This window comes from Erythrolamprus reginae, chromosome 5, assembly GCF_031021105.1.
Source record: "Erythrolamprus reginae isolate rEryReg1 chromosome 5, rEryReg1.hap1, whole genome shotgun sequence".
NCBI lineage: Eukaryota > Metazoa > Chordata > Lepidosauria > Squamata > Dipsadidae > Erythrolamprus > Erythrolamprus reginae.
Genome location: NC_091954.1, coordinates 101,290,523 through 101,303,979, shown reverse-complemented (window position 1 = coordinate 101,303,979; position 13,457 = coordinate 101,290,523). Strand labels below are relative to the sequence as shown.

The 13,457-nt window shown below is 40.3% G+C and overlaps 1 protein-coding gene across 9 annotated transcripts in view; it reads left to right on the top strand.

Moving 5' to 3' along the window:
- TNIK (TRAF2 and NCK interacting kinase) overlaps positions 1-13,457 on the top strand; it is a 420,651-nt gene that overhangs the window by 248,492 nt on the left and 158,702 nt on the right. For all 9 annotated transcript variants that reach the window (XM_070753635.1, XM_070753632.1, XM_070753630.1 and 6 more), the window contains exons 6-7: positions 2,183-2,273; positions 6,959-7,089. In XM_070753635.1, coding sequence (XP_070609736.1) covers positions 2,183-2,273; positions 6,959-7,089 — 222 coding nt within the window. The remainder of the gene's footprint in view (positions 1-2,182; positions 2,274-6,958; positions 7,090-13,457) is intronic.

Sequence of the window (13,457 nt, the reverse complement as noted above, 5' to 3'; positions counted from 1 at the left end):
TATTTTATTTTATTTATTTTATTTTATTATTTTATTTTATTTATTTTATTATTTTATTATTTTATTATTTTATTTTATTATTTTATTTTATTTTATTTTATTTTATTTTATTTCATTTCAAAGCGGACTCAGAGCAGCTATAGGAGGGGCCAATCATCCCCAAACCTTACTCCCAAGAAGTCCTTTTCTTCAGTACCTGTTCTTACTTTCTGGCAGCTCTGCACATGTGCGCATTGGGAAGAGGCTCCCCCTGTTCCTCTGCCTTGCTCATGTCAGCCTCTGGAGGGTCCAGAGTCAGCATACAACTCCCAGATGGCCTAGGCCTCATCTCTGGCTTCAGCACAAAGCCTTCTCCAGACCCCAGGCTTGACCCATGGTTCTTCCCAGCTCCGCAGGTGGACCATAACAATCTGCCCCATTGCCCCAGTGGGAAATCTGCCCTTCCCCATTGACTTTGCTTGTTAGAAGGACACAAAAGGGAAACATATGACCCTAGGACGCTGTAATTGACATAAATATGAATCAGTTGCCAGGGATCCGAATTTTGATCATCATGGCAATGCTCAACATTATCATGGCAATGCTGCAACAATCATAAGTATGAAAAGCGTTTTTAAGCCACTTTTTTCAGTGCTGTTGTAGATTTAAATGGTCACTAAACAAACAGTTTTAAGTTGAGGACTTTCTGTAGCAGGACTTTAATAACTAAAATCAAGTATCTATGTTATGATGAGGTAAAGCAAAAGAGGACTGCTTGAGGGGTTAGCCAATTTTCTGTGAAAAAGTTTCTGTTGCCTCAGTTTTCTGCTGAACTGCCTGCCCACTATTAAACATTTCAAATGTTTTGCTTAAGTTTGAGCCAAACTGTATGATTTCCAAAATCGCTTAACATAAAACAAAATAAAGATACGTATAATAAAAAATCGGACCAAAACCAATACAATCCCCATTTGAGTTCAATCCACTTGATAATTACTAGAAACCTACTAATATTACAACCTACGATTAAGTTTTACTAACAAAAACAACAAACATAATCAAACTAAGTAGTCACAATCCAAACGCCTGCTTGCTTGCAGGTACTACTTCTCCTCTCTCTATCTCTTTCTTCTCTCTTTCTTTCTCCCTTCTTTCCCTTTCTACCCCTTCTCTTTTCACATTACTGTTGGATTATCAAATATTACAGCTATAAGATTATTCAAATAAGAATACTGAATACGAAATATTTACATATGGACAAATACTTGGAATGTGTATAATATATATAAGTTGTGATATAACAACACTGTTTACCCCACTCCCCTCCCACTTATCTTTTTTGTACTCCCATCCACCTTTTCCCCTGTTTTACTTCTTTTTGTATAAATCAATAAACTATATTTTTAATAAATTTTTAAAAAGCGTTTTTAAGCCACTTTTTTCAGTGCTGTTGTGGATTTAAATGGTCACTAAACAAACAGTTTTAAGTTGAGGACTTTCTGTAGCAGGACTTTAATAACTAAAATCAAGTATCTATGTTATGATGAGGTAAGGCAAAAGAGGACTGCTTGAGGGGTTAGCCAATTTTCTGTGAAAAGGTTTCTGTTGCCTCAGTTTTCTGCTGAACTGCCTGCCCACTATTAAACATTTCAAATGTTTTGCTTAAGTTTGAGCCAAACTGTATGATTTCCTGTCTATTGCAGTGTTTCTCAAACTGAACAGCTTTAAGTTTAAAACTTCAAGTCCCAGAATTCCCAGCCAAGTATGAGGTTGAGAAACACTGGTCTGGTGTTATATTCTCTCTTTGGCATCTTCCAAAAGTCTGCCTAAAATTAGGTGGCTTTTGATACCTAACAAATGTGTTCACTTACCCGTTATATGTTGGGTAAAATGTATAGAGGATGGCTAAAAAATTAATTCAAGGAAAAGGACTTTGACTTAAGAATTTTGCTCAGTTGGTTTATGCATATGTGTATACTGTACATGTAAATTTCCATTCTATTCTTATTGCATTTAACAATAGTAAAATACTAAACAGAAGCAAATAAAGGACAGTATGCATAACTCAGTGTAATAATCTTAAAAATTATTACTTAACCAGCGCCGGATTTTCTTCAATTTTGTTTTCTCAAAATCAAAGTAAATACAATTTCATTGTTTACAATATATTTATATTTATTACGTCTGCCATTGACTTTTCTAGGGCTTGAGTCATCTCCATCAACACAAAGTAATCCATCGAGACATTAAAGGCCAAAATGTTTTGCTAACTGAAAATGCAGAAGTTAAACTAGGTAAGTTTTGGGGACGGTGGCTTTTTATTTAAAGAAAACATTAGGAAGAATGAAATGAGGATTCATTGAGAAATCTTCATTGATCCTGCCTTCTAAGGCAGGGGTCCCCAACCCCTGGGCCGCAACCCACTACCAGGCTGTGGACTGTTTGAAACCGGTCCCTTAGAGCAGCGTTTCCCAACCGGTGTGCCGCGGCACACCGGTGTGCCGCGAGACATGGCCAGGTGTGCCGCCAAGCTCCGGCTGGGCGGGGCGCTGCCGGTACTTCCGTCCTGGGGCTCCCGCTCACAGCTGTCCCCCGGCTCCTGCTCGATGCCGCGGTTTTCGGCGCTCTCCTGCTGGGCTCCAAAGAAGGAAGGCGGGAAAAAGCCTTTTTCCCGCCTTCCTTCTTTGGAGCCCAGCAAGAGAGCGCCGAAAACCGCGGCATCGAGCAGGAGCCGGGGGACAGCTGCGAGCGGGAGCCCCAGGACGGAAGTACCGGCAGCGCCCCGCCCAGCTGGAGCTTCTCTGGCATCCACGGCAAGTGTCCTTTGTGGCCCCGCGGGAGGGCACTGGCGTTGGGAGCGGGGGGGGGCGGCCGCAGCGGCCGCAGGCAGTCGCGAGGAGATGTCGGCGGCGAGAGGGAGCTCTCTCTCTCTCTCTCAGCTGACTGCAAGCGGGAGCGGTTGGACCTGCGGCAAGTGTCCTTTGTGGCCCGGCGGGAGGGCACTGGCGATGGGAGCGGGGGGGGGTGGCCGCAGGCAGTCGCAGGGAGATGTCGGCGGCGAGAGGGAGCTCTCTCTCTCTCTCAGCTGACTGCAAGCGGGAGCCCTGATGGTGGCGGTTGGACGTGCTGCTGGCGCTGCGGGCCTGGCATATACGGTGTCCAGCAGCACGTCCAGCTGCCGCCGTCAGGGCTCCCGCTTGCAGTCAGCTGAGAGAGAGAGAGAAAGAAAGAGAGACATAGCAAGAGAGGCAGAGAAAGAGAGACAGAGCAAGAAAGAGAGGCAGAGAAAGAGAGAGAGAGAGAGAAAGAGAGAGAAAAAGAGAGACTTAGCAAGAGAGGCAGAGAAAGAGAGACAGAGCAAGAAAGAGAGGCAGAGAAAGAGAGAGAGATAGAGAAAGAGAGAGAAAAAGAGAGACTTAGCAAGAGAGGCAGAGAGAGAGAGAAAGAGAAAGAAAGAGAGACATAGCAAGAGAGACAGAGAGAGAGAGAGAGAGAGAAAGAAAGAGAGATAGCAAGAGAGGCAAAGAGAAAGAAAGAGACATATAGCAAGACAGTGAAAGAGAGAGAGAGAGCAAGAGAGAGAGAGAAAAGCAAGAAAGAGATAGCAAGAGAGACAGAGAGAGAGAGCAAGGGAGAGAGAAAGACATAGAGGAAGGGAAGGAGGGAGAGAGAAAGAGAGAAAAAAAGAGAGGAAGAAAGAAAGAAAGGGATGGAGAGAGAGAAAGAAGGGAAGGAAGGAAAAGAGAGAAAGAGGGAGAAATAGAGCGAAAGGGAGGAAGAGAGAGGGTTTTTTTGTCCAAACTTTTCTTTAGCCCGCCCCCCGCCCCGCCCCCCTTCAGTGTTCCCCAGGATTTTGAAAATATGAATAATGTGCCGCGGCTCAAAAAAGGTTGGGAAACACTGCCTTAGAGAGATGGGTAAGCGTATATATGTGTGAAGCTCCACCCACACGAGCGGCAGTAAATATGAACACAAGTGCCTTCCGCTAAAGCAGTGTTTCCCAACCTTGGCAACTTGAAGATATCTGGACTTCAACTCCCAGAATTCCCCAGCCAGTATTCGCTGGTTGGGGAATTCTGGGAATTGAAGTCCAAATATCTTCAAGTTGCCAAGCTTGGGAAACACTGCGCTAAAGCACCTCCACTCACGCAAATGGAGCTTTACACAGAAGTGCGAAAGTGCCTGCCACTTATATGAGTAGAGCTTCGTGTATGAGTGCAAGAATCTTCTGCTCTTGTGCAAAGCTCCATTCGTGCGAGTGGAGGGCTAATGCGCCCAGGACTCATTCACATGGAGCTGTGTGTACATATGCGCACCACAAACACACACACACGACAAGGGCAACAATTGGAAAGGTTGGGGACCTCTGTTCTGACTACCAAAGCTGAGAATTTCTTTCATGTTTCTCAGAAGTAGAACTGGACATTGACCTTATATCAATCCTACTTTACTCAAAAAAAACCCTTGGTTTTAGTATTTGTACTTAAATATTGTTTTTTATTCTACGTTGGAGAAAAATAAAATTTTTATTTGAAAAAAAAAACTTGGGAGAAAAAGAAATTCAGGATTCATGAACCCTAGAATGTATAACAGTATGCCACCAAAAGGCTGTGAAGAATTCTAGATAACATGGCCTTCATTCTTTGAAGTTGTTATGTTCTTAGAATAAAACCCTTAAAATTCTTGAAAGATTATGCTCTTTTTTTAAAAAAAGAAGAAGATGAGGAGGAGGAGATTCTGGCTAGGAAAATAAGCATGCCATAATCCCTTCCAACTGTCGCTTTTGCTCTCAATGTCACTTCAAATTTTCCTGAGCATTTCTACAGTACTCCCCAGCCTACTTAAAATATGTTAATTTTCGGTGTGTATTGAATAGGTAAAAGATACTATTTCAAGGATTTGTACATTAAACATTAGTTGGTCCTTGAAAGGATGTAGCCAGAAAGTTTAAAGTATACAGTGTTCCCTCGCTTTTCGCGGGGGATGCGTTCCAAGACCGCCTGCGAAAGTCGAATTTCCGTGAAGTAGAGATGCGGAAGTAAATACACTATTTTTGGCTATGAACAGTGTCACAAGCCTTCCCTTAACACTTTAAACCCCTAAATTGCAATTTTCCATTCCCTTAGCAACCATTCAGATTATTACTCACCATGTTTATTTATTAAAGTTTATTAAAAAAAATATTTATTAAAGGCAGACGAAAGTTTGGTGATGACATATGACGTCATCGAGTGGGAAAAAACGTGGTATAGGGAAAAAACCCGCAAAGTATTTTTTAATTAATATTTTTGAAAAACCGTGGTATAGACTTTCCGCGAAGTTCGAACCCGCGAAAATTGAGGGAACACTGTAGTTGGCCTCAAAAACAACTAGAAGTATTATTTATGCATTTCTAGTGTGGCTGAGCTACAATGCATTCTTCCAAGTAGCTCAACACATAGGTCCCTGATACGTAAACATTGTTGTATTTTGCCACACACAGTGTATGATCTCACTCAGTGCTAATCCAAAATTTGAGCAGTATCAAAAAAATAAATAAATCTGGGACCATGAAGTAGGACACAACAGAAATTTTATTTGCCTTTTTATTATTTTCATAATTGAATAACTGCAAAAAGATATCTGATACAGTCTTAATGTAGAATCAGCAAGGAAGGAATTACAGTAATACCTCATCTTACAAACGCCTCGTCATACAAACTTTTTGAGATACAAACCCAGGATTTAAGATTTTTTTGCCTCTTCCTTCAAACTATTTTTACCTTACAAACCCACTGCCGCCGCTGGGATGCCCCGCCTCCGGACTTCTGTTGCCAGCGAAGCACCCTTTTTTGCACTGCTGGGATTTCCCTGAGGCTCCCCTCCATGGGAAACACTACCTCCGGACTTCTGTGTTTTTGTGATGCTGCAGGGGAATCCCAGCAGTGCAAAAACGGGCACTTTGCTGGCAACGGAAGTCCGGAGGTGGGGTTTCCCATGAAGGGGAATCCCAGCAACGCAAAAACGGGTGCTTCAGCTGGCAAAAGGGGTGAATTTTGGGTTTGCACGCATTAAACGCTTTTCCATTAATTCCTATGGGAAACATTGTTTCGTCTTACAAACTTTTCACCTTAAGAACCTCATCCCGGAACCAATTAAGTTTATAAGACAAGGTATCACTGTACTAAAATGTATCTTTTAAAAAGAAAAATGAAATTTTAGATAACTCCATTTCAGATTTCTGGCATTGATATTAGAAGTCTTTTGTGGCCCGTGGTTCTATTTTATGTTCTACAATGATCAAGATGCTTCTTTTTGTAGACTTGTAGAAAGAGCTCGATCGGGAATCTTGTAGACCTTTTCCAACTAACAAAAAGTCCTTATGAGCATGTTGTTCAAGTTATTAGATATAACTTGACTGATGTAGGATTACAAATACTTTATCAATTAATAATTGAAATGTATTTAAAAAAACTTTTAATTGCACAAAACCTTTTGATACATAAATTCAACAATTTCTTGTTCAATGGTGCTGTTAAATGGTGCTCTGCTATTGTATCCTGAGAGGTTGAAATGTTGTGATATTACTTTATCCTTCTCCTACTTAAGTTAGAAAGAGTGATCTCAATTTCCTGTGGGTTTTTTTACAATAACTATGACAACATTTCATAAAGTTTCTTACAAGAACTCCAAAGCTCTATATGCTTACATCACATGACCAACATCTTTTTTAAAGACCTCCTTCAACTCTTGAATTCCATAAAGATTCTTGGTCTACAAAACAGCCTATTTGATTTGATCCTCAAATTCATATGATACAGGAGGAAGTTTATACGGTGGGGTGAAGGGCTGAAAATTCTTAGTCCTCTGAAATGAATTGCCTTGTTTATTGGGGGTGGGGGGTGTCATCTAATGTGAAATTCAATTTATGTCCTTTTAGCGAGACCAACTTTAAAAAAACCTTTTACCTGATTCAAATTATCCTATTTTCAATTCCCAGTGGATTTTGGAGTCAGCGCTCAACTAGATAGAACAGTTGGTCGAAGAAATACGTTCATTGGAACACCGTACTGGATGGCGCCTGAGGTCATCGCCTGTGATGAAAACCCTGATGCTACTTATGATTTCAAGGTATCTGTTAAGGGGTGTGCAAAGCGACCCTTGAGTTATCAAGGAAATGCATAGTGAAAACATGGGATTGCATATGAGTAATATCTCCTGAATCACAGATACATTAAAGTACAATTAGTATTTTAAAAATAGCACAGTCAAGTTAAATATTCCAGGTCATACACATTCAAATCAATCGATAACTCTAAGTACAATAATCTTCTTACAAGCCTGTCTTTGTCTTACATGTCAGACATACATTACAGCTTACAAATACATCAAACTATCATGGAATAACACAGAGCTCACTATATCAGTCAACAAATGAATCAGCAAAGAGACCAGAGAAAGAATCATGATCTCTATCGCCCTCTTATGGTAACTTGCAATATCACAGCCAATTGGAACTCAGTAATATATTTAAAGCTATATTACCTTCATATATACAAACATACATAGCTGGCTTGTTTATACATTGCTAGCCCAACTGTTTGGACAGTATCGATAGCTATAGCCATAGATCCCATTTAGTAACCAAAACGGTTTTAATACCAGTTTTAGTTATAGAAAATAAGAGTTCAGATTGTAAGAGGTCTAGGAACAGATCTGGTTTTCATACTGAGCAAACTCAAGGACAAAATACATTACAGCCAAGATGTGAAGCATTTTCTTTTATGAGAGAGAACTTTAGGGTAAAGACAGCTAGATTATTAGGAAAGTTGGTGGACTATGGGTGACAAGATAGATAACCATAGACCTATGGGGAAGGAATCTTATTACTTATTCAGGTAAAGTTTTCAGTTTAACCAAACAAATGTATACTCCATGTTAGATCCTTGCAGGAATGAAGGACTGCAGACTTAGGGTCTTTTATTTACAGAGCAGAAGGTAACAGTTTAAGGAACAATGCAAGACAACAACATGGCCGTGCCTGGCAGCTATATATACCCCTAGCTGCCAGGCTCAGCCAACCAATCACCTTGTAGTATTTCCCCGCCCAAAGAATATGGGGCGGGTACAAGGCCTAACTGTCCTCTGGACACAACACTCCATATAAGCTGAGTTTAGGTATTTGTACATGAGGGCTATGCTGTCTGTGTTTCCATGCAGAGCATTGAAAAGCTCATCCAGATTTGGGTCTCATCCAGTCCTGAAACAATATTTCAGAAGGAACACAATGTGTGTGGGTTAATTAATAGTGAACAATGCAATCAGATAGCAAATTATTATCTCACATTAATCTTAATTTTTTCCTTCCTTCCTTCCTTCCTTCCTTCCTTCCTTCCTTCCTTCCTTCCTTCCTCCTCCTCCTCCTCCTCCTTCCTTCCTTCCTCCTTCTCCTCCTCCTCCTCCTTCCTTCCTCCTCCTCCTTCCTTCCTCCTTCTCCTCCTATTCCTTCCTTCCTTCCTCCTCCTCCTCCTCCTTCCTTCCTTCCTTCCTGGCTTAACAAAATTAAAAATCTTAAGAGGAAAAAAAAGATAATAAAGAAGAATAGTAAATAAGGGGGAAAAAGAAAATGGAAATAAGGAAAAGAAAGATTACAATCTTTATCTTTTTGACAGCATATTTTTGTGTTGCATCTCTCATTAACATTGGATTATAATTTCCTTCTTTCCATGAGCTACACTTTCTAATTTTCAGACTGATAAATCTGTTAGCTTTTCTTCTGAAAAAAAAAAAAGCTGCAGGGCTACATTTGAGATCAGACACAAATCAAAACCCTGAGCTGTGCATCTCTCTCTGTATCTTTGTGCTTGTGTGTTCACTAAATATTATTTTGAAAGAATTGTTTTCGACAAGGGATCAAGGGGATAGTTGATGAAAACTATGTGAAGATGTCTTGATGCCGTCACTATACTTGTAAGAGCAACTGTGTAAGGGCAAGATTTGAATTATGATGTCATTGGAATTCATCCTCTCTTTTGGAAGTTGTTTTTTGCAATGAATACAGTGTTCCCTCGCTTTTCGTGGGGGATGCGTTCCGAGACCACCTGCGAAAGGTGAATTTCCGCAAAGTAGAGATGCGGAAGTAAATACACTATTTTTGGCTATGAACAGTATCGGAAGCCTTCCCTTAACACTTTAAACCCCTAAATTGCAATTTTCCATTCCCTTAGCAACCATTCAGATTATTACTCACCATGTTTATTTATTAAAGTTTATTTAAAAAAATATTAAAGGCAGACGAACGTTTGGCGATGACATATGACGTCATCGGGTGGGAAAAACTGTGGTATAGGGGAAAAACCTGCAAAATATTTTTTAATTAATATTTTTGAAAACCCGTGGTATAGACTTTCCGCAAAGTTCGAACCCGCGAAAATCGAGGGAACACTGTACTTGGGGAAAGAGGGAAAATTCCCAAAGAAACAATTCACAAATGAAACGGTTAGTTTTTCTTCAAAAGAAAAGCATGCAATTGAACATATCTGTTGAAGCAGTTGCTTGGTCTTCAGTTACTCTAAAAAATCTTTCCATGATTTTCCTGCCCTGCTGGCAGTGATGGGCTCCTATGGGTATGGTCAAGTACGCAGAACTGATAGAAAATTTTTGAATTTTTTTCTTTTTTCCTTTCTGGGCTCTGGGTATGTTTTTTCTATCTCAGTAAATGAGGTTGAATATGTATAGTTTTAGAAGAGCTGTGCATGTGCGTGTGTATGTACATACACATATAATTTATATAGTAGATAATGTATATATTTGTGTGCCTGTGTGTAATATGTATGTACACATATGGCATATATACATAGAGTTAAATAGTATAGTTTGGATGTTCAGTAATAGTAAATGAGGCTGAATGCGTATAATTTTAGAAGAGCTGTGCATGTGCGTGTGTATGTACATACACATATAATTTATATAGTAGATAATGTATATATTTGTGTGCCTGTGTGTAATATGTATGTACACATATGGCATATACACCTAGAATTAAATAGTATATTTCGGGTGTTCAGTAATAGTAAATAGATAGGCAAATTTTTTCTCTTTGAGGCGAGGAGAGGCCAGACACCCTAATCCAAACCCTTGACAAGAGTGGCATCAAGTTGGCCATTTTAAGCCAGTCACATGACCTTTAAGCACCCCCTGGTCACATGATCATCAAGCCACTCCCACCTGGTGATATGGTTGGCAAGCCACACTCACAAAATAAGCCACGCCCACATCATGGCAGCAAAAAAAATTCGCAACCCTTCACTGCCTGCAGGAGAATTATCCCAGGAATATTTTTGAACTGGGTATATCATTATACCCTGGCATAAATAAATGGAAGCACAGATCAGTTTAATTAACAACACAGAAAGCAAAGCTAGGCCCCAAATAGGAAAAGTTTATAATTGCAGAGATTGTTAATAGAAACATAGAAGACTGGTCGCAGAAAAAGACCTCATGGTCCATCTAGTCTGCCCTTATACTATTTTCTGTATTTTATCTTAGGATGGATCTATGTTTATCCCAGGCATGTTTAAATTCAGTTACTGTGGATTTATCTACCACGTCTGCTGGAAGTTTGTTCCAAGGATCTACTACTCTTTCAGTAAAATAATATTTTCTCACGTTGCTTTTGATCTTTCCCCCAACTAACTTCAGATTGTGTTCCCTTGTTCTTGTGTTCACTTTCCTATTAAAAACACTTCCCTCCTGGACCTTATTTAACCCTTTAACATATTTAAATGTTTCGATCATGTCCCCCCTTTTCCTTCTGTCCTCCAGACTCTTTCTCTTTCTCTGATATTAATAGATTTTCTAGATATATTTATCTTGAACTAATGAACTAATTTGTGGTTCTGATAAAGGAGGAGGCACACTCCCTCAAATGGGGGGGGGGGAATCCAAATTTAAATCTATCCCTCACCAATTAACCTCACTGTGGTTTCTTGGGCCATTTGCTATCATCAGCCTAACTTTACCGGAACATTACTACATAGGAGAAAAAGAGGAACAACGTGCATGCTAAAAATATGTTGTCATTTCGCTGGTAACCATAACATAATTTGTGGTTCGTTCAAAGCTATGTGTTCATGAAGCTTTATCTTCTTGAGAAAGTTCAAACGCAACCAACCTTCTTAACCCAGTTGGTTAAGAAAGTTGAAATGCCCTTTGTATGGTCACTTAAAAGCAGACAGCAGGCCCATTTCCTGAGCAAGAGAAACTTGCTCAAAAGACCTTTTGCAGACCTTCGGTTTTGCCATCATTAAATAGTTTCCATGCTGGTTTTTCTGTTCTGAACATAGTTTAAAGAGAAAAAAACATTCCATAAGGCAGTCACTGGAAAGATATTGATTTGGGATTTGTCATTGCAGTTAAAATTTCAGGCCAAATGCTTCTGTCAGTGCTGTGGGACTACATTGATTTTTCTTTTTTCTCCCAACATAGTCATTAACTACAATAAGTAGGGATAGCAGGCACAGACACATGGAGAACACTAGAACATTGAGCTGGTTACTTACAAGACTGTAAGCCTAAAGTCAGAACTTCAAGGGCTGGTATTGGTAATAGAACTGATTGCACAGCACAAATCTCGGAGAAAACAGGGTGGGTTAGTTTTTAAAAAAATCAATCTAGAACAGTGATGGTGAACATTTTTTTCCTCAGGTGCTGAAAAAGTGTGTGTACGCAATATCGCGCTGCGCGAGTGCTCACACCCATAATTCAGTGCCTAGGGAGGGCAAAAACAGCTTTCTCCACCACCACCCCTGGAAGCTGGAAACAGCCTGTTTTCCAATTTCTGGTGGGCCCAGTAGGCTTGCGTTTTGCCCTTCCCAGGCTCCAAAGGCTGCCCTGGAGCCAGGGGAGGGTAAAAATGCCCTCCCCCATCCCCATAGAGGCTCTCTGGAAACCAAAAATGCCCTCCCAGAGCCTCTGTGTGAGCCAAAAATCAGCTGGCTTGCACAAACATGCACATTGGAGCTCAGCTAGGGCAACAGCTCGTGTGCCAGCAGATTTGGCTCCGCATGCCACCTGTGGCACCCGTGCCATAGGTTCGCCATCACTGATCTAGAAGTATAGTAAGTTTTTGGGTTGGAAACAGCATCAATTGCCGTGATGGATTTTTTGCATCATGACCTGGAACAGGGAGTCTGATGCTATATTTTTTCTTCCCTCTTCAAAGTTATTTAATATGATAGAGTCCTATTAAATTAGGGAAATTACTTGCCCTCTCCTGCAGAGATTAATTTTGCACACCAGTCACTCTATTGTATTGTATGTGCTGTAGGATATCTAATAACGTCTACCATGTTCTTCTCTCCACTGTAGCACTGATGTTCAACTATTTTACCAAAATTTTGCAATGTGATAATGAACTGAAACAATTAGACTTTCACACCTCTTCACCCCTGTATATCCACAGACTAAGAGTGCTTTTTGGGCAGATTCTTGGATAGCTGGGTCAAATTATCATTTATTGTCTTAATCTAATGTTTTTTAAAAAATATTTTTATTGATTTTATAATATTAAAAAACACACACACACAACATATAACAAGTGCTCAGTGATTGTGCCCACCACCAGACAATCATTCATACCCCACCAGCAATCGGGGGTGTTTCTTGTATAAACCATTTTAACCCAAGAGCAAAATATTTATTTACATATTATAAAGCAATTCCAACTTGTTTCTTGTAGCTTGGTCTCGGATTCTACTCGCCATACATCGTCTTACCTTGTCCTATCGTTCCATCAGTTGTCGCAAATCAGTTTCATTAATCAAATTCAAATTCATCCTTTTACCCATAATCTCAAATTGAATGTGGTCTACCATGTACCTGTACCAATTTTGCATTGCCCATTTTGTTGCGTCCTTCCAACCCAAGACTATTACCGCCTGAGCGCTTTCTATCGCTGCTTGTTTTATTTCTCTGAATTCTCCCATCTTATTACTTTTAACTAATACTGCCATTTCCTTAGTAATTATCCATCTTATATTTAATATCCTATTGATATCCTCTTGCACTTTTTGCCTGTATCTCTCATTTAGACTACAGCATTTGAATGATGTTCTATTGGGATCCCTTTGAAGACTATGAAAAACTACAATTAGTACAGAATATGGTAACTTATTTCATTGGCAGAAATGGGCCATGGAGGATATGTAGTTCTGCTCTTAGTTTGAGTGTACTAGAATCTAGATCTGTGATGGTGAACCTATGGCACATGTGCCAGAAGTGGCATGCAGAGCCATCTCTCCAGGGCATGCAAACCATTGCCTGTTGCTTTTCCGGATTCCGGTGCACCAGCCAGCTGGTCTTCATGTGCGCGGGAGCACTGGAAACCGGAAGAGCAGCCACCCTGTACGCATATGTGCACAGGCGTCTGCCATTCCAGTTTCGGGAATATGCATATGCAGCAGCCACTTGGTCTTCGTGCATGCATGTGCACCAGAAAC